Here is a 19021-nt window from a genome sequence, read left to right as displayed (position 1 = left end):
GTCTTTTTTTTTTTTTCCTATTTTTGTGATGTTTTGTAAGTGCATTGTAAAAATGTAGAAATGTAGCAGGATGAATGATATAATTGATGAAAGCAATTACAGATGATATGAAAACCTGCAATAAAATAGTAAAAAAAAAAAAGTGCACCTGGAAAAGGGAGCTGCGGCAGGTGGTTGGTGTCGGCTCCGTGATTGACAGCCCTCCGACCGGTGAGGCTGCGGCGCCGAGTCCCGGTGGGTGTGCCCAGTAGGCGGGGCGCAAACTCGGATTATCACGGTGTGCGGTGTGGCATCCGGAGAGCAGCTACATAAGGTGGAAAACCTTCGAGTGAAAGGCACCGAAAAAGTAAGGCTATTATTATCTATCTATAAATTTAACCAAAAGCTCCGAAGTGAAAAAAGTCGTTAATTTGAATTTAACCGACGTTATATCGCTGCTGATGTCGCGAGCTAGCTAAAGCCCGGAGCCCCGAATTTAACCGCTAAATTTAGCTTCGCCTTAGCCAGCGTTAATTAACGTTAGTTGGCAGCCGTTCTGTACAAAACTCACTTTATTTGAGGTGTATTCTTTTTTAAAAACGGCGTTTGTCGCTGTTAAAAGCGAGGTAAGGTCATTAAACAGTGAAGACACACCTTTACCTTCTGGTGCGGCACATGGCGGGACTCGCTGGCTAAGCTAGCCACCTAGCCTAATTAAGCTAACCCTAACTTTTACACATCATAGGTTAGTCAGCTAATAGGTCCAAAAGTAACTTATTAATTTAACCAGTAAGTCTTGACAAATAAATAACCAAACCAAACAAACTCGTCCATAGACCTCCAGGGAAAAAAAAAAAAACGCTTAAATCCATTGAAAGAGCACAGGTGTTTCAACTGATAATCCCAGGAGAACATTCAGAATTCACAAATTACAAAAAAAAAGAGAAAGAAAATTGTCTACATTTTCAAGTGTACTCCAATTAGTTTTTCTTTCCCTCTATTTCAATATTTGTTCATTTTAACTTACTTTTATATTAATTTTAAACTTAAGTGCTTTTATAGCAACTTTTCCAATAAAAAGTGTATGTAACCTGTGTACCTCATGTACTTGCCTTCAAAAATGTTAATGAGATTATCTCAAACTGCCTTTCAGCATGATATGATCCATCAGTTGGTAATTAATGTTGATAAAATAAACCTGTGTTATTACCTCAGTGTACTGTGTATGGGTGGTGGAGCAGGCGTGTGAATGACTTGAGCCTTCTCTTTGCAGAAAGTGAAGCATGGATGAGTGGGATGAAGAGGTAAATTAATTAATTCATATGAAACAAAATGGAACAGAAATAATATTCAGGCTTAACATTGTAGTTGTGACTTTGATGGTGGAAAGGGTCATATTTTTGAATTTACCCATGTTTGCAGGAAACTAGCACTCCTGTTGCACTAAGCACCCAGCCTGCGAGCTGTGACGGACCTGAGAAGTTGTTTAGCAATGGAGGTAAGGGGTTGTGCTGGTGTGATTGCAGTTTTTTGTTGTCTAGATGAAATGGAGTGTAACTGATCACCTGTTTCTGTCTTTAGGCGGTCAAGAAAGGTCCTGGAATGCTGAAAACGGTGACTCTGGATGGGGTGAGCGCGTGTGTGTGAAGGACGGGTGTTTGGACCAGATGCAGCCGCATTCTCATTTCATTTTCTTCCAGAGGAAAAAAAAAAAGAAATTAACTCTAGATGTACCTGACCTTAGCGACCCAAATCCGCTCTTATCCAGGTGTGCTGGATGATGAATCCCACATGTTGGTAAACTGGAGGCGTGTGTCCGAGCATTTATTAGCAGGGCTGTGTGATATGACTTAAATCTCATATCACAATATAACACATTTTCAGTAAATTACATGAATAGTTTATGTAAAATCATCAAATGAAGAGGCGCATCTTTCTACTTTTTGAATTATATAAATGACAAATTAAAGGCACTTAATCATATTTGATTATTGTTCTCCTTTTATTTGGAACCTTTGTGCAAAATTTTAATTAAACAGTGAACAAAATATAAAATATGACTATAAAATAGAAGTGTATTGATGGAGAGAATCTATTGGTGATCTGTACATGATTCCTGATGCTGGATCAGTTTTTTTTTCCCCAGGCAATAATAGTGCTGTGAATGTGCCATATGGAGTGATACTTCTTCAATCAATTACTAAGACCTTATATTTTGATGCCAAAATCCTGCCGCAGCCACACATCAGGTGTGTGTGGCTCCTGCAGAGGCTGCCACCGGGGCTTCCTGCTCCTCTCCAAAACTGTCGGGCGAAGCGAGACGCTGTGCTCCTCTGTTGTTTTGTGCCGCTTGATGAAGGCAGAAATTTCATAATCAGAGAAATGCAAAAATAAGAAAACATTGGTGAATCCTTGAAATCGATGGATATGAACAAAAATGAGGTCAAATTTATTTGTATATTGTTTTCTGCATCTGGCCCATCTGTGATTCTGTAAAAATTTATTTGTTACCATGAGGCAATTTCTTATTCTTACTTGTTGCAGGTCGTGGAGGTCGAGGCAGAGGGAGAGGAGGAGGAGGAGGATTTAAAAGTGCATTTATTTCAGGTGCTCATGCAGCTCATGTTTGAAGTTATAAACAATAGACAAAATGGGTCGCACACTCCAGCTCCAGTGTGATATCACACTTTAATTATAACACAATGCCAACATTTTGATTGAAGTTATAGTTTAACACCCAGTGGGCTACAGATCTCACTTTGTTTAAATGAATGTAGTAAAGCGGTTCACTACATCAGAAATCAGATGGGAAGCAACAGGCTGAAGTCGAGCAGTAAACACAACCTTGTATTGATGCTTTGATTTGTGCTTCACAGGAGACGATGAGAATGGGAATGGTGAGTGCTGGCAGCCTCTTATTTTTTATTTCCAGTTGTATCAGGATGCAGAAAGTGAATCCTGGTTGATCCTCTGACTTGTTGCTCTGCAGAAGGCTGGAAGAGTTCAAGAGGAAGAGGAGGGTTCAGAGGAAGAGGAGGCAGAGGTGTGTAGAGGCTATGAACTGTGATGAACCACACTCAGATAATGCATGTTATTCACAAAGAGCTGCTCTTCATATTCAGGTTTATTCTCTGAATTAATTGAATGCTTTGATTTTCTTGGAATCAGTTTTTTGTTTTGTGACACGACTGTTTATTCCACCAGGACGCGGCAAAGGATTTGGCAGCGGAGATGATGATGATGGTGAATCAAATGGTAATGTTTTCCAGTGTTCGTTGAGACAATAGGAATGATTGGATGTTTGTTTGGTGTGTTAGTGTTTTGATGAGTACTACTGATGGCTTTTTAATGAAATTATTGATTTTGCAGGAGCAGATGGAGGGTATGAAAATGGTAAGCAATCATGTCATATAAACTGAAAAAACATGCCTGTTTTTTTTTTTGTTTTTTTTTTATACTTGACTGTATGAATGCTTTTAATCTGTGTGTATGTTTGCATCCTGGTCACTGATTTCTTCTCAACAGGATTTAGTGGACGAGGTCGTGGAGGGAGAGGTGGCAGGGGAGGTTTCTCCCGAGGTATTTTCTTAATCAATTATTATTATATTGGACAGAATATTCTCTGGAAAATTAATTTGAAATTGTGTTATGTTGGAAACATCAAGTCATTCTTATACATTCTTAGATTCTGCTACCCAGTAAACCTGATCATTTGAGTCAGATGTAAACTTTGTGCTTGAAGTTTTTAATTTCCTATGTAAGTAATCCAGTACTCAGTAAGTGGAACAGGTTGATTTGAAGTGTAAAGTGCTCGTCACTAATGAGTCCTGACCTGTTAAAGGTGGAGCAGCGGGTGGAAGAGGAGACTTTGGTGGAGGTAAATAGGCCGTCATACTCGAAGTGTCACATTGACGTGTTGGTTGATGTTGGTTACCCAGCGTCTCCTCGTTTGTTACTGCAGGTTACCGCACAAAAGATGAGGATGTCTTCGCTAAAGGTTCTGATATTCTCTTATCAACCAGCATTCAGTGAATTTGAAAGGCGCCACAGATGTGATTGTTTTCTGTGTCTGATTGCAGGTTCTGCAGGGGACGGTCAGGTTGCAGATGATGGTGATAATAGTGAGTAAATGAACTGTTGGTTGTGGATGTGCTCTGTTTCTGCAGCAGGACCGGGTTCGGTTGTGTGCTTATCGTCTGTCTTTCCCACACTGTCATGTTGTGTTTTCTCAACCCCAGAGCCGAGGGTGACCTATGTTCCCCCGCCCCTCCCTGAGGATGAAGACTCCATCTTTGCGCATTATGAGTCGGGCATTAACTTTGACAAGTACGATGACATCATGGTGGACGTTAGTGGCAGCAACCCGCCGCAGGCCATCATGGTAAACTGTCAACACACCCTACACGCACAAGCTGCCAGGGCTACAGAAGGTTTACATGCAAGTAGCAGCTGATCATAGCAGGATACAGAGTTCTCCAGCATCACGTCTTATTTCAGGCATAGGACTGTTTAAATACAATTTGCACATTTCCTACCAGACAGCTTTCAGTTTTTTTCTTGTTGTATGCCCTGTAAAAGTCCGTTTTCTGGCAGTTTTCTGGCTACAAAGTCTTCTTATATTCATGTGTTATGGTGTGATGGATGGTTGCTCAGAAAACAGTGAAAAACTTGTTCATCTTTAGACTTTTGAAGAGGCAGCGTTGTGCGAAACCCTCAATAAGAATGTCAGTAAGTCTGGCTATGTGAAGCCGACCCCAGTGCAGAAGCACGGCATCCCGATCATCTCTGCTGGCAGAGACATCATGGCCTGTGCCCAGACAGGATCCGGCAAAACGGTAAGCCACACCGACAGAATCCACCGGTGAGCCTGAAGTTTGCCTCTGGTCCTTTTGATGTTTTGATGCCTCTCCTCGCTCCAGGCTGCTTTCCTGCTGCCCATCCTGCAGAAGCTGATGTCTGACGGCGTGGCAGCCAGCCGCTTCAGTGAGCTGCAGGAGCCCGAGGCCCTCATTGTGGCCCCGACCAGGGAGCTGATCAACCAGATCTACATGGAGGCCAGAAAGTTTTCATTTGGGTGTGTTAACAGTCACATCAGATCTTGGATTTGTGATCAGCTGGGAGATTTCTTTTCAGGCTCATGTGCAGTAGCAGTGAATACAGTCAAGAAATGACAATGCTGAATAATCATTTTCCCATTCTATAATCTAATCCTTCGTTTTGTCTAATGTTTTAGGACCTGTGTACGTCCAGTTGTGGTTTATGGTGGCATCAGCACTGGACACCAACTCCGAGAAGTGGAGAGGGGCTGCAATGTGCTGTGTGGCACGCCGGGGAGACTGCTGGATGTGATTGGACGAGGAAAGGTAAACTTGTGAAATCTGCCGTCGCTCACGTGTGCAGCCTTTGGATCAAGGCCTGACTGTAATAAACATTTGGTGTCGTCTTGCCTCCAGGTCGGCTTGAGTAAGCTGCGCTACTTTGTTCTGGATGAGGCCGACCGCATGTTGGACATGGGTTTTGAGCCTGACATGCGCCGCCTGGTGGGCTCCCCTGGCATGCCATCCAAAGAAGAGCGCCAGACGCTGATGTTCAGTGCCACCTTCCCTGAGGAGATCCAGAGGTGTGGACTTGCAACTCCTGCCTGAAATCTCAGTCAATATGAACTGCTCTCACCTGATATCTGTGTGTGTGTGTGTGTGTGTGTGTGTGTGTGTGTGTGTGTGTGTGTGTGTGTGTGTGTGTTTCCAGGTTGGCGGCTGACTTCCTGAGGACAGACTATTTGTTCCTGGCAGTGGGTGTGGTGGGCGGAGCCTGCACTGATGTGGAACAGAAATTTGTCCAGGTCAGCAAGTTCTCCAAGAGGGAGCAGCTCCTGGACATCCTCAAGACCACCGGTGATGTTTCTCAGCCGCCGCTTCACTCATAATTAATGGTCACACTGATGGCATTTCAATTTTCATGTTATGCAAACTTAAATTGATGATTCAGTAGTAAATAATCATCTGACATGATATCTGTCCGTAGGAACTGAGCGCACCATGGTGTTTGTGGAGACCAAGAGAAACGCTGATTTCATCGCCACGTTCTTGTGCCAAGAGAAGGTTCCGACCACCAGTATTCATGGGTAAGTGGCACGTTGGATTTCCTCGTTTCCAGTGTGCTGTCATGCAGAGATGCTCTGAATGTGATGTGTGTTTTTCTGGCAGCGACCGCGAGCAGCGGGAGCGAGAGCAGGCGCTGGGAGATTTCCGTTCGGGCAAATGTCCCGTTCTGGTGGCCACTTCTGTCGCGGCTCGAGGTCTGGATATCCCTGATGTGCAGCACGTCATCAACTTTGACCTTCCCAACAACATCGACGAATACGTCCACCGCATCGGAAGAACCGGCCGCTGTGGGAACACCGGAAGAGCCGTGTCCTTCTACGACATGGAAGCAGACAGCCAGTTGGCTCCTTCCCTGGTCAGAGTCCTCTCTCGGGTAGGTGACCTGACTGATCAGAGGTCAGCTTTGGCATCTTAACGTCATGTCAGCCTTGATGGTCTCCAGCAGTGGTGGAAAGAGTCCCACACACTGCTACTGCAGTAGAAGTAGAAGTACTGCTCCTCTGCTAGTATCTGACTGCAGTAGAAGTAGAAGTACTGTTCCTCTGCTGGTATCTGACTGCAGTAGAAGTAGAAGTAGAAGTAGAAGTACTGTTCCTCTGCTGGTATCTGACTGCAGTAGAAGTACTGTTCCTCTGCTGGTATCTGACCGCAGTAGAAGTAGAAGTACTGTTCCCCTGCTGGTATCTGACTGCAATAGAAGTAGAAGTACTGTTCCTCTGCTGGTATGTGACTGCAGTAGAAGTACTGTTCCTCTGCTGGTATGTGACTGCAGTAGAAGTACTGTTCCTCTGCTGGTATGTGACTGCAGTAGAAGTACTGTTCCTCTGCTGGTATGTGACTGAAGTAGAAGTAGTGCAGTAAAAATCTCCTGCAGTAAAAAGTCCAAAGTGTCTCATTTCAAATGTCCTGGCAGTAAAAGTGACTGAGCTCCTTTTTCCAAACAGTAACTGTGTTCGCTGGGATCTTTTCCAAGCAGTTAGAAAAGGAGGAGAGAACACGCTGCACACTACATGCTTTTAAAGGGGCATTATGTAAAATCGCAAAATGAGGACCCTGTAGACTCAGCTGACACGTGGAATAAGCACATAATATGATATGGTCTGCATTGATTTGAATGGGATATGCAGGCGCAGCAGGAGGTGCCCTCTTGGCTGGAGGAGTCTGCGTTCAGTGGCGGTGGCTCCGCAGGGTCCAACCTGCCAAGGAAAGGCTTCAACTCCACGGATTCTCGGAAGGTAACTGAGCCTGACCTGCTGGGTTTGAGCAGAATTGAGCCTTGAAGAATTGAGTTTGACTTAATTTTGTGTCCTGTGTTCTCAGGGAGGCGCTTTCCAAGACCACAGCTCTGTGTCGAGCCAGCCGGCCGCTCAGACTGCAGCCGACGATGAAGAGTGGGAATAGACGAGTATCAGCTCGCCCACACAGCACTGACTTAGTTTTACTTTTCAGATTTAGTTTGCAGTGACAACAGGGACTGAAAGTATCCCGCTTTGCTGATTCCACTCATTATTAAATGATGTTTTCAGTATTAAACAATGTTTTGTTGTGGTTTGACTAATCATTCACTTGCATGTAAATGTTTTTTTTTGTTTGTTTTTTTATTAAATCAAGTTGTTCACTCACAAGGAGTATAGTTTATCTGTTGACTTTACCTGTTTGACAGATCAGTGTGTTTTTTCAAACTCTTGTTTCGAGTTTGTCAAACTCCTTTAAAATAAATAACACAGAATGTATCCTGTATTTTTGAGTGTCATTGTCATCTTTTTGTACATGATCATTTACAGTCTCTTGAACTCAGTTTATGGCCCAGTTTTTGTACAGACAAGCTGCATCTGGTCTCTGGCCCAGTCGAAGTTTGGTGAGATGAAGTGATGTGGCTTCTCTCCTCGCTTGTCGTATTTAGCGTTTCGGTGACACAATGTGCTGTAAATGGCTAAGTCACCAGAGGTGTATGTCTCTTTGAAAAGCTTTGAGTTCTTGAAGCAGAGCTTTGTGAAGCAGAAGGCCAAATCCACCTGAAAGTGAATTGATTTTATAAAACTTTAGAAGGAATTTTGCTATATAGTAGTGTAAATGGCATCAGTGGTGTCTTGGTCACATTTGTATTTGCTGTCCTTGAGAGGTTCAGGCAAACACTGCAGAACATAAAATAGCCTCCAGTTGAAGAGAGTGTATGAAATGGTTCTGTAGCAAAGGACAGCTAAGAACTGACAGACCAAGACCTCATCTAAGACTAGAAGTAAATCAACAAAATGATGTCCAACAAACTGGAAGAGTCAACTGTGGTGAATAAATTATGCAACTCTTTGGCCAAACTCCTGACCTTTTTAAATTTAAGTTTCCTTACAGGATCTCAGTTTGGTAGAGAAACAATTTCATTTGAAGGAACAGGTAGAATCAAATCATGCAGAAGCTAAACTACATTTGACTTTATATTTCTTTGCAGAGGTGTTAATAATTCTCTATTAGTATTAGTTTCCAAGTTTTATTCACTTGGCGTAACCTTTTTCACTAAATGCGACAGGCATAATCTTACTTGACTTAAACTGATTGATTAATGCTCCACACTCACTGATCCATATTTTTTTGTGCAGAAACTTCATTGTGCTTGTTTACTTTAGTGGAGAGAGAGTGTTGAACAAGGGAGAAAAACCGTTTTCCCGAGTGCTTCATTGTTTTTCATGCATAATAATTTTTTTTTTTCTCAGTTGATTTATCACATTTCTCTGAATGGAGATTATCCTTTGCAAACCATTAACAGCCGCTGGAAAAAATCTGCACAGGATTTACAGGTTTAAAACATTTTTGTGATGTTTGTTAGCATGAATACTATACAAATAAAGTCTGATTGATTGATAATTTGTGGGACAATTTCAAATATGATTAACATTTTTTTAACATTCTGTTCATTTTGGAAAATTGGAATATTTTCGAACTGTTTCGAACTGTTTTGAATGTAGTATTTTGAAAATGACATGCTGTATGTGGCTTCCCAGGTTCAGTTGAGTGTGTTAACTGTTTTGATAGTATGGACTTCTGAGAAATGTGGAAATTCAGCTCTGAAAGTGAATGGAAACGTAAAGAGGACATGCCGGTTCGCTTTGTGTTCAGCCCAGTCCAGAGTGAACTTCTGTGTAAAGACTGTTTTCCCAATGCCAGCCAATCCCTTTGTCATCACTGTTCTGATTGGTTTATCTCTTCCAGGTAAAAGTTTCAAAGATGTCCACACATGTGATTTTTGTCTCTAGTGTGGCTGGTTTCAATCTCAGAAATCAGAAAATTTCCTGAATTACTCCAAACAAATGGGGGAGCAGGCAAAAGTCGCTGAGGGAGTTGGGAAACTCCGCATTGCCAAGGCGCCGGGAGATGATGAGATCCACCCCGAGGTGCTGAAGGCTTTTAATGTTTGACTGAACTGGTTCTGAACTGTTGAACTGCACTGCTCAGAAACCCCAGCTTCAAACTGCTATTATCACGTTTATTAAATCACTTTCTGTCTAGGCAATTAACTCTTTCATTTGTAACAGCACAGGAAGGAAAAAAACAGGGTGATAAAGGGTTAAATATAACCACTTTCATAACAAAAACTGAAGGTGAAAGAAGTTCATTAAGGATTTGTAATAAATTGATTTTTTAAAATTAGTTTTGCAAGGGAAACTGGTGTAGAATAGCTTAAATGTCTCTCATTTAGTTAACGAGGGGGCTCTGGAGCTCTCACACGTTCACACATCCCCGATTTAGAAAATCATAAAACACGACAAAAAAACAAACAAAAAAAAACAACACAGCTGTGGAAGGCTTAAATATCATTTATTAAAATCCTTAAAAAAATAAAGACAAAATGCAATCTACACCAGACATCAGAGGATAAGCATTATACAGTATATATATAGATATAGATTTATATAGATAAAGATATGATATAACATTTAAAAACCAAAAACAAGATTTATAGAGCTTTGATAAAACAAAAATGATAAATTATACAAAATCAGCAAGGCCCTTAAACAGTGTGAGTGTGTGTGCTCTAGTGCAGCAGACACTAGTAACCTAAATGAAGCACACTTAACATAAAAAAAAAATGAAAAAAGGATATAATTTGTGTCGTGATTACTAAAAAATTTTGAGGCTGAATACGTGTCTGTGTCATCTCCCCAGGTCCATTTTTATGGTCCTCTGCAGACTTGCGATGCTGGCGTCCAGCGCCGCCAGGCCGTCCCTGAACGCCACCTCGTCCCTGGTGTTGAAGGTGGAGCCTGACGCCGCGCTGCAGTCAGACAACACAGATCCCACTTCCCACTGGGAGAGCGAGGAGTCAAATAACAACCGCTGGCCCTTTTCCAGCTGCCTTTCAGACGACTGGCCGTGTGTTTCCAGGTGAGGGCCGACCAGAGATTTTGATTTTTGGAGGAGCTTAAAGACGGCGTCTAAACTTTGGCTAGGGGCCTCTGAGGCGACTGGAAGCCCGTCTGTTTGCTGAGAGCTCATATCAGGATGCAGTGACATCATTGTTTCTCTCTGTGGGATAAAAGTCAATTTCTGTTGCTCTGATTGTTTTCCCTCTCTCTCTGCTGGTGCACACACACTCCCCTCCTGCTCCAGTGTGCACACACTCCCTCCAGCAGTCTCACCGACACTCACTGTGGGCTCCACATCTGAGCGACCGGCAAGGACACACCCACCCTGACCCAGCGAGATCAGGTATTGGCTGATCGTGTCGGGGGCGGGGTCTGAGGGATCCTGTCTGTGCTGATATTGGTCAAGAAGCTGCTTCGTCAGTGGCGGGCATGTTGCCGAACTTTCAGTGACGGCTGATGAAACACGAGTCTGCAGAATCCTGGAGGGAATAAAGAGAGAAAGACAGAGATGTGAGGGAATCGGAAACCTAAAATCAGGACCTTTTCTATCTAATGTGTGTTCAATTTGACATGTGCAACCAAATTAAGTGTATTTTATAGTAACAGGGGTTGTGGTCGCCTAACACCCTGTATCTTGAGTGAACTGTTCATAGAAAGAGGCCTAATGAACCAATCCTGGAGATACCATGTGTGCTTGTTCAGCACCATGGAGAGTGGAACAGCCTTACACTCCCATGGAAAACTGAGGAGACACACACACACACACACACACACACACACACACACACACACACACACACACACACACACACACACACACACGCCTAAGTCTTGTTCAACCCCTACCTGTTGAGGTTTTGTATCTCTTCCAGTCTCTGCTGGGCGAGCAAGGCCACCTCACTCCTCTCTCTCTCACTCTCCAACAGCCTCCTGCTAGCAGTCTCCAAGTCTGCAGACACACACACACACACACACAGTCACATGAGCACACAGATGCATGTGCCTGCATGTTCACCTCTCATCTCCAGTGAACAGCGAGGCCAGTTGGTGTTGTCTTTCTTGCTGCAAAACAGAGCAGAAACAGGGAGTGTGTACCTGTCTTGATGAGTGTGTTCTCTGCCTCTGTCTCTCTCAGCTGCCGGTGTGTGTCCTGCAGGGCTTGTCGCAGCTCTGTGACGTCGTCCTGGAGCTGCTGGAGCTGAGACTGAGCAGCACTGAGCTCTGCCTGCATAGTCCACACTGCGGAAAGACATCAACAGTGACTACAGGGTAATCTTTTCTTCAATTCAAGCTTTTGCAGCACCTTGCAGCAGTTTACAACTACTCAAAATGATTATTTCACGTCTTCATCAGATTAAATTAGATGTTATTGTGCTATAAAAAAAAACAAAATTATGTTCAGTGAGACCATTTGACAGAAGGGAGAAATTAAAAAGGAAAACACAACAAAGTTTCAAATTTCACAATGTGTCACAGACAGTAATACAATAACTATTCTGAATGGTTTGAAGCATTTTAGTCAAAATCCTTATTCTTATTCTCAAGGATTTGCAACACCTGCACGAGCTCTAACACACTTTCTGCCTCTCCTTTGTTGTGCAGGGAAATTCTCTCACACACATTTATTGCCTGAGACACCAATTGACTTTAAATAAATCAATGCATGGTGATATTGTGTGGGTGGGAATACTTTTTGGAAAGACATCAACCAACCAAAAAGGCTCTTTTCCATTGCCACAGGGGCACAGTATAGTACATTTTGAACTCTGAATGTAATAAAAAACACACACAGGCCTTACCTTCTGAGTCACATTGCCTGTCCGTGCTCTCTCTCTCTGTCTTCTCTCTCTGCTGTAACTGCTGGTTCAGGATCCTCAAACGCCTCGGACCACAAACACACACACACACTATTTGATCCTTTGATACCCACTAACACTCACATCAAGACACCTATACCAATTCTATAAAGCTTCAGCCTGTTCTGCAGTCCTATAGCCTGTCCACCGTCGGCTCAAGGCAAAAAATCGGAATATTTTGGCTTTTTGCAAACGCCAGACAGTTGGGATTTGGACACGAGTCATGCAAAATGCAGGATGTGCACTTAAAGACAAGTGACTATCTATTACTGTTGCACCAAAGCACAAGAAAAAAATGGAAAAGGCCAGTTTAGGTTTTGAAATAATAATTTGCTTTCAAAAACTCTGGGTTAAAAAAGAGAATTATTTTTTATACTTGACTTTTAAGATTTCTTGTTCTGCTTAACTAATATACAGTTAATAATAAATAGCTGCTGGACTAAATTCTGCGTGGGACAATATTCAGTATCAGTGTGTACAGTACACACACTTGATGACAGCACTCACACACAGCACAAAATAACAAACACACACAAACATGCAGATGTGTTACCTGCGCAGCTGTGTGTTCTGGCTGTACAGCGGCTGTAGCATCAGTGCTACCTCAGCTTGGATGTTGGAACGGTCAGCCGCCAGCGGCAGCAGGGAAACCGTCTGCTCCAGATCGCTGAGCAGCTGAGCTGCGTCTGCACAGAGCAAGGCAGGTTAGCAGATCACTCAATGTACAAACAGGTTCCACAAGTTTCTCTTCCTATTGGCCACCGACAGACCACACGTTGGGTCTTCTCGTGTTAAATCCAAGACAATATCAAAGACAACAAATCATGGCGCTCATAATTTGGGGAAATTAAACAGCTCGTTTCATGTAATTTTGCTATTTGAAGTGGAAAGTAGATCAGGTGTGGGGGACTGGTAGCCCCAGTTTTTCTTAGTTTTAATCATTAATTGTCATATTTATTTTCATCCTTGTGTTTATTATATTTTATCTTGACTTTTAGTTATTTCTTTTTGACATTTTGTTTTTTGTAATTGTAATTTTTAGTCTGGGATAATTTTTTATTGTGGTCTTTTTTTTTTTGCAGCATTTTGGGCTGCATATTTGTATGATAGCTGCTGTATAAATAACCGGGAAAAGATGCAGGTAAAAACAAACACCGCTCCACCTGTTCTGCTATTCTGGTTTGAAGTTTGTTCTACTTTATTCAAATTCTGTGTGCAGATGATACCTGCTGGATCTACTTTCCAATTCAAAGACAGTTCAATTAAAAAAAAGAAAAAGGAGTTTAGTTTTGTCGAAAAAAAAAAATAGGTGGATTTGTTGTCTTTTATATTGGTAAAATGTGCTTTGTTTGTATTGGCGTATGTGCTAAAAGTGTTATTTTGCAAGCTGCAGATAGAAATACAGTGTTGTGGATTAGCAGCCCAGGGGAGCACGGAGCAGATAATGCAGCAGACAGACATATTGATCAACATCTAAACAGCACACAGACGGATGAGTTACCTTGTCCTGTAATCCGAGCCTTCAGTTCTCCTAGCAGGTGCTGAACTTCCTTCACCTTCCCCTCCGTCTCTGCAGCACGCCCGTCCCGACCAGCACCCGGAGCGTCTCTGTGCAGACGGAGTGTGTCCTGCTGTCCAGGCTCCAACTGCAGGCTGGAATGTGTGTTTGAGTCTGTATCTCCTTCATGTGTGTGTGGATGTTTGTCAGATATGTTCAGGTGATTGGTGTCTTTTACAGGCACGCGCTCCTCCTCCTCGTCCGCTCCTGCACTTGTAGCCTCTCGGTGGCCACAGCGTTCAAGTGTCGGGGTTCCTTGAGGATTTGAAGCTCCTGAGGCTTCACTCTCAGGCCGGTGTTGTTCTGGTGCGTCTGGCTGAGCTGAGAGCTGCTGCTGGCCTGGAGGGTTGGTGTTTGCCGGATGTTCAGTTCTGGGTGAAACAGGTCGCTCGAGGCTCAGCGTTGGTGTGGAGGTAGTCAGTCGAGTGTTGAAGTGAGCGCCTGTCCCCAGGTCAGGTGGGATGAGCTCAGGTTTTGCTCTAGAAGATCAACACAAACTCTATTGAGACTAACTTGGACTGGTCTTGGTGATGTTAGTTTTGAGACTCAGAGGAAACCGGAAATCATACTCGGCTCTGGACCCAAACAATTATAAGACAACATAATCAGTCCTGTAAAATCAGAGATGCCAAAAATAATCTAACTGAGAGATATTCCACCTACAACAATATGAGGTTACACCTGTAGGGGGAAATGCAGAGCACTGAGACTGGGCTAAACAGTCAAATGAACAGCAGTTAATGAAACTTTTCTAGAAAGTCAGCTCCTGAAAATATAATACTTTTTTTTTTTTTTTTTTTTTTTAATTGTGCATTGGTGAAAATTACACGACAATGGATAAAAAAATATACATGTGTGTGCTTACAATATTAGGGAAAATGCCCGTTTTCCTCGGCTTATGCAACTAGACAACACCACATCCTCACTGAAATATCTGGAATCAAATGTATGATCATTTTATAGCATTTAGCCCCATTGACTGCCATATATTCTACTCTGTTTAACAAGTACTCAGCACTGCCCCTGATGGCCAAAAGACTGCACTGCGCTATTTTTTTCTGTCTCAGCAGGCAATAGCGAGACAAACTTCAGCTCTACTGGCAATAAAGTATAATCACTTTTCTGATAGGTTTTGGAGATATTATGACATTTCATTTTTGTTTGTTTTTCTTCCTTTCACACTTCTTTCTGATTTGCGGTTCAGAAAGAAAGTAAGCTCACCTTGGATGCTGCTTGGCTGGACGTCCAGGATCTGCAGTGGCCACAGGGGACGGGACCGGCCTCCTGACGGCTGGACTGGCTGCTCTGCGCTGGACGGCGGCTGGAAAAGGTGGCCTGGACTGCTGGCTGGCTGTCAGACCTGGGTGGGCCTGGGAAGACAAACTGCTCTTCTGGGCTGGAGCTGGAGATGGGAGTTGAGATGCAGCACCATTAAGTAAAAAAACACTCACATGCACACACACACACACACACAAACAGTGGTCCCACCTTTCTTTGTAACTGTTTTTTTGGTGATCTTCCTCCCCACTGAGACTTTTGGTTTGGCTGCTCCACCCTCCACCCTTCCTGTAAGGCCTGGCTTGGCTTCTGGTCTCACACACAGACATACACACACACACACACAAACACACACCACACACACACACCCAAATGAAACAACAGAGAATCAAATGTGGCTGTCAGTGGTTTGAATGAGGGATAGCAAACCTTTAAAGCAATCCTTTAAAAAAAAAAAAAAAAAAAAAATCAGATGCTCTCTGGTCTTGTCTAAGATTCCAGGAAATCCACTTTACCTGCCCTCTCAGCCTGGAGGATGCCATTGAGCAAGGCAGCACAGCGATCCAGCCCATTATGGATAGTAGTGACCTTGAGGGAAAGTATAAACAGCAGTGAGCACCAATCAGAACTTAATGTTAGAAATGCTGCCTGGTTATGACTGAAATAATCCTTGTAATAAATATATAATAGAAATAATTAGATTTCTCAATGGACTGATAGGACAACCTTCGAACCCACATTTGAATAAAAAAAGGCATCTGCTTGATCAAACATCATGGTATTTAAATATTTTGTGTATAGTACAAAATACAGTCTCACATTCAATAAATAATAATTAGGATAACAACAATGAAAATCCTTCATTGATCCTTCATTTATATAGCACCTCTCATACAGGGGTTGTAGCTCAAGGTGCTTTAGAATAAAGTGAAAAAACATGACACTAAAAAAAAATAATAATTTCATCTCATAACTTGTTTTTTTTTCTTTTACCCATCTGTAAACGAGCTCAGTGTGTTACCTGGTCTTCAGAGTCAGTGGAGTAGAGAGAATAGCTCGGCTCCTTCCAGGCTGCAGGCTTCTGACTCACTCTAATAGCAGAAATATTAAAAAAAAAAAAGATTAACAATTTCTATATTGCCATAATGACCCTGAATCAATGCTATATCGTTATTTTACACATTTTAATTTAATTCAAGATGGGAAAATGTGGCTTAACATTGTGGGAAGATGGAAAGATGACGGAGCTGTTTCTAAAATTGCACAATAATGCAGTAATCATTAGTTGAAGGTCTACTACAGTGACAGAAAAACTGACACCAGTCACCACTAGTACAAAGGATAATACTGGTGATATCATGAAAAAAGCCAGTGTACTCACCGGCTCCTGCCTGGCTGACCTTTGACCCCTCCTGTCAGCCTGCCTGATGACACCACCTGCCAATCACAACCAGCACTAACAGATAAAAGTCCAGTAACAACAAAGTACGACTTTAAACCTCTTAGGCCCTGCTCCCATTCAAAGATGAAGGTCCTAATTTCCAGTTTGACCCCCTGGAAGGCCTTCAAGGACCCCACATTGTCCCAACAGGTGTAAAACAGGTGTACGTACAAAAGCAGTTTTAGGTTCAGTTTTTGGTTTATTGTCTTATAACTTGCGGCGGAACGGCTCAACAAACCCACAGCTTGGTTTGTCCTGCAGTTTTTGGATCACAATTTTGGTCTCATTTATAGAAAAAGAGAAAAAAAAAAACCACTACCATTTCCAGTATTTCCAATGTTCTCTGTATTATGTCGTCGTTGCAGAAGGCAATTTTTTTGGGATGATGATATGAAACCAAGAAATATTATTTCAAAGGCAAAAGTCTACTTATTATTTAAAACATATACATTAACACTTTAAGTATAGTCATTAATTCATCAGCTCAGTGTGTTATTATCTTATACAGGGACTGTGTGTCTAACACTGCACTTTGTAAGTTTTTTTTTTTTTTTTAAGTCTGGTTTTAGACCTTTATTTATAACATTAGCAATGTTGACAGTGATACATTAGACATTAAATTAGACAAAAAATGACTGTTGAAATGAGGGGCTCATGGCTCATTAAGTGAAGAGTTCATTAATGACTGCAGACAGCCCAATTAATAATTCTTTCTTTTCCTTTCTTGACTTTAATTCTTTCATCCCCCACTACACAATCCCCCTATTTCAGGCTCATTCCCATCCTCCATTATTTGGACTGCCAGACCAAAACACAGCCAAATAACACCATCAATACTCCTGTAAATCAGATTATTAGACCAGCAGATATGAATACAAACTGGAAGTGCCAAAAACCCACTGCTGTCCATCATTTTAGCTTTATCATTTGTGCTTTCTCCACAATATGAATAATATTGTCTAGCAATGATTAATCTAGCTTTGGTTTAGTTACAGCAAAGTTAAAAGAAGAACCTGACCCAAAAAATAACACACAAAAATGTCACTTTATCGACTGTTGTGGAGTTATTATGCCATAAATCACTTTATCAGCCGTAGTTAAGGAGTTTTTAAGGGCTCTTACCTTGTGTTTGGCGGTTCCTCTCATAGCTCAGAGAAAGTTGACGCTCACACCGAGTTAACCAGCTGTCTGTACAGATTTATAAAGTTATTTTGTGCAGCGAAATTAAACTTTAATGGCAGTATTTGAGACTTTCCGACCGTCAAACCGCCGGTTCCGTTTGAATTGGACTTCTTCTTCCTCCTCTTCTTCTTCTTTGCGTGTTAATGTCGGTCGGCAAACCAGCCTGAAGGCGCATTACCGCCACCCACTGGACTGTGGTGTAAAACAAAAAACTGGTAGGAAAAAAATCTCTCTATTATAGGGAAAAAAAAAAAAATAGTTACCCTCTAAAAACCACCAGAGAGACATGACTGCTACCCGCATGTGTACACAGAAGCATTTTGTTAAAATTCAATGTTTAATTTCATTTTTGCTTTACTAATGTTATGTTGAAACAGCTTCTTTCAGCACACCTCATTATCTCAATAAAAGATAGCACCAGTGATATCCAAAATAATGCACTGTCTCTGTCGTTGTATTGTTTTGTACAGTCAGCATCGTCTGCAAAGTATTGAAAAAAGTACAAGCATATATTGAATGCGATTCAGGAGGTTTAGGATTATGAAAACATGGACTATAATGGGTCATCATCAACATAATGAGTGGTCAGTGGACTAGAAAAGTAATATAGAAATGTGGGCCATTTACCATTTACATAAAAATAGACTCTGACGCAGCTAAATCGTAATGACAAAGGCGTCTACACAGATAAAATCATGTGGACTTGAATTAAAAAAATAGCTGACCAATTAAATGACATGACAGACATTTCTTGAAATTTGCTTCGTTAATCAAAGAAACTCGGCCAATTTATGTACATTTATCTATTTTATATTGATTTGTATAGTAGTTTATATATATATATTGAGTAATGTATTTATTTATTTTTGATGTAGGCAGATTTAGCCTGGTTACTCCATACGAAAAAAAGGCTACATTGTGAGATTTTTTTTCTCTCACAATGGCAGTTTAATATCTTACAATTCTGATTTAATATCTCATAGCTGTGAGATATTAAGTTGCTATTAAGTTGTCGGAAAAAAAGTCAGATTTAAGTGCGACTTAATATGTCACACTTGAGATTTATTCTTACAATTTAAGAAAGAAAAGTCATAATTGTGAACTAATTAGTCTGACATTGTGAGATTTTTTCCTTAATTTTTCATGTAAATGGCGGAATGCACCTTTAACCGCCTGAACTCTACGAACCGGAAGAAGAAAGAAAAAAAATTGAAAGTACATCCAAATATGCAAACATTTCAGGCATGTGCTTCAACATAATGCTG

General features: G+C 41.7%; 2 protein-coding genes across 3 annotated transcripts; one reads left to right on the top strand and one right to left on the bottom strand.

Moving 5' to 3' along the window:
* Positions 1 to 221: 221 nt before the first annotated feature.
* On the top strand, positions 222 to 7823 carry ddx4 (DEAD (Asp-Glu-Ala-Asp) box polypeptide 4). Of its 2 annotated transcripts, none has more exons than XM_030072026.1 (23): positions 222 to 346; positions 1253 to 1283; positions 1402 to 1477; positions 1561 to 1608; positions 2524 to 2586; positions 2856 to 2876; positions 2969 to 3022; positions 3184 to 3234; positions 3349 to 3372; positions 3505 to 3558; positions 3821 to 3856; positions 3941 to 3976; positions 4059 to 4100; positions 4218 to 4360; positions 4662 to 4814; positions 4899 to 5053; positions 5213 to 5342; positions 5433 to 5599; positions 5728 to 5873; positions 6004 to 6103; positions 6186 to 6456; positions 7211 to 7318; positions 7404 to 7823. In XM_030072026.1, the coding sequence occupies exons 2-23, from the start codon at positions 1263 to 1265 to the stop codon at positions 7482 to 7484; spliced, it is 1980 nt and encodes a 659-aa protein (XP_029927886.1). In that variant the 5' UTR covers positions 222 to 346; positions 1253 to 1262; the 3' UTR covers positions 7485 to 7823. The 2 variants fall into 2 exon arrangements, with proteins under 2 accessions (XP_029927886.1, XP_029927895.1); XM_030072035.1 differs by lacking the exon at positions 222 to 346 and adding an exon at positions 375 to 605.
* A 2049-nt stretch (positions 7824 to 9872) lies between these two features.
* ccdc14 (coiled-coil domain containing 14) lies at positions 9873 to 17873 on the bottom strand. The gene is made up of 12 exons (XM_030067165.1): positions 17697 to 17873; positions 16515 to 16570; positions 16155 to 16224; positions 15649 to 15721; positions 15344 to 15442; positions 15077 to 15257; positions 13799 to 14334; positions 12851 to 12983; positions 12241 to 12323; positions 11537 to 11680; positions 11288 to 11390; positions 9873 to 10920 (listed from the first exon to the last, which is right to left on the bottom strand). The coding sequence occupies exons 1-12, from the start codon at positions 17718 to 17720 to the stop codon at positions 10230 to 10232; spliced, it is 2193 nt and encodes a 730-aa protein (XP_029923025.1). The 5' UTR covers positions 17721 to 17873; the 3' UTR covers positions 9873 to 10229.
* Positions 17874 to 19021: the final 1148 nt, after the last annotated feature.

This window comes from Myripristis murdjan, chromosome 2 (genome assembly GCF_902150065.1).
Source record: "Myripristis murdjan chromosome 2, fMyrMur1.1, whole genome shotgun sequence".
Lineage (NCBI taxonomy): Eukaryota > Metazoa > Chordata > Actinopteri > Holocentriformes > Holocentridae > Myripristis > Myripristis murdjan.
This window is presented reverse-complemented; position numbering and strand designations above follow the sequence as displayed.

Coding starts and splice junctions, on each gene's coding strand:
- ccdc14 (XM_030067165.1), bottom strand. CDS start 17,720: ATGAGAGGAACCGCCAAACACAAG. Junction 14,335..15,076: donor CCAGCCAAGCAGCATCCAAG/GTGAGCTTACTT, acceptor TTGATCTTCTAG/AGCAAAACCTGAGCTCATCC. Junction 12,984..13,798: donor GGCTCGGATTACAGGACAAG/GTAACTCATCCG, acceptor TGCTCTGTGCAG/ACGCAGCTCAGCTGCTCAGC.
- ddx4 (XM_030072026.1), top strand. CDS start 1,263: ATGGATGAGTGGGATGAAGAG. Junction 1,478..1,560: donor GAAGTTGTTTAGCAATGGAG/GTAAGGGGTTGT, acceptor TTCTGTCTTTAG/GCGGTCAAGAAAGGTCCTGG. Junction 1,609..2,523: donor AAACGGTGACTCTGGATGGG/GTGAGCGCGTGT, acceptor TACTTGTTGCAG/GTCGTGGAGGTCGAGGCAGA.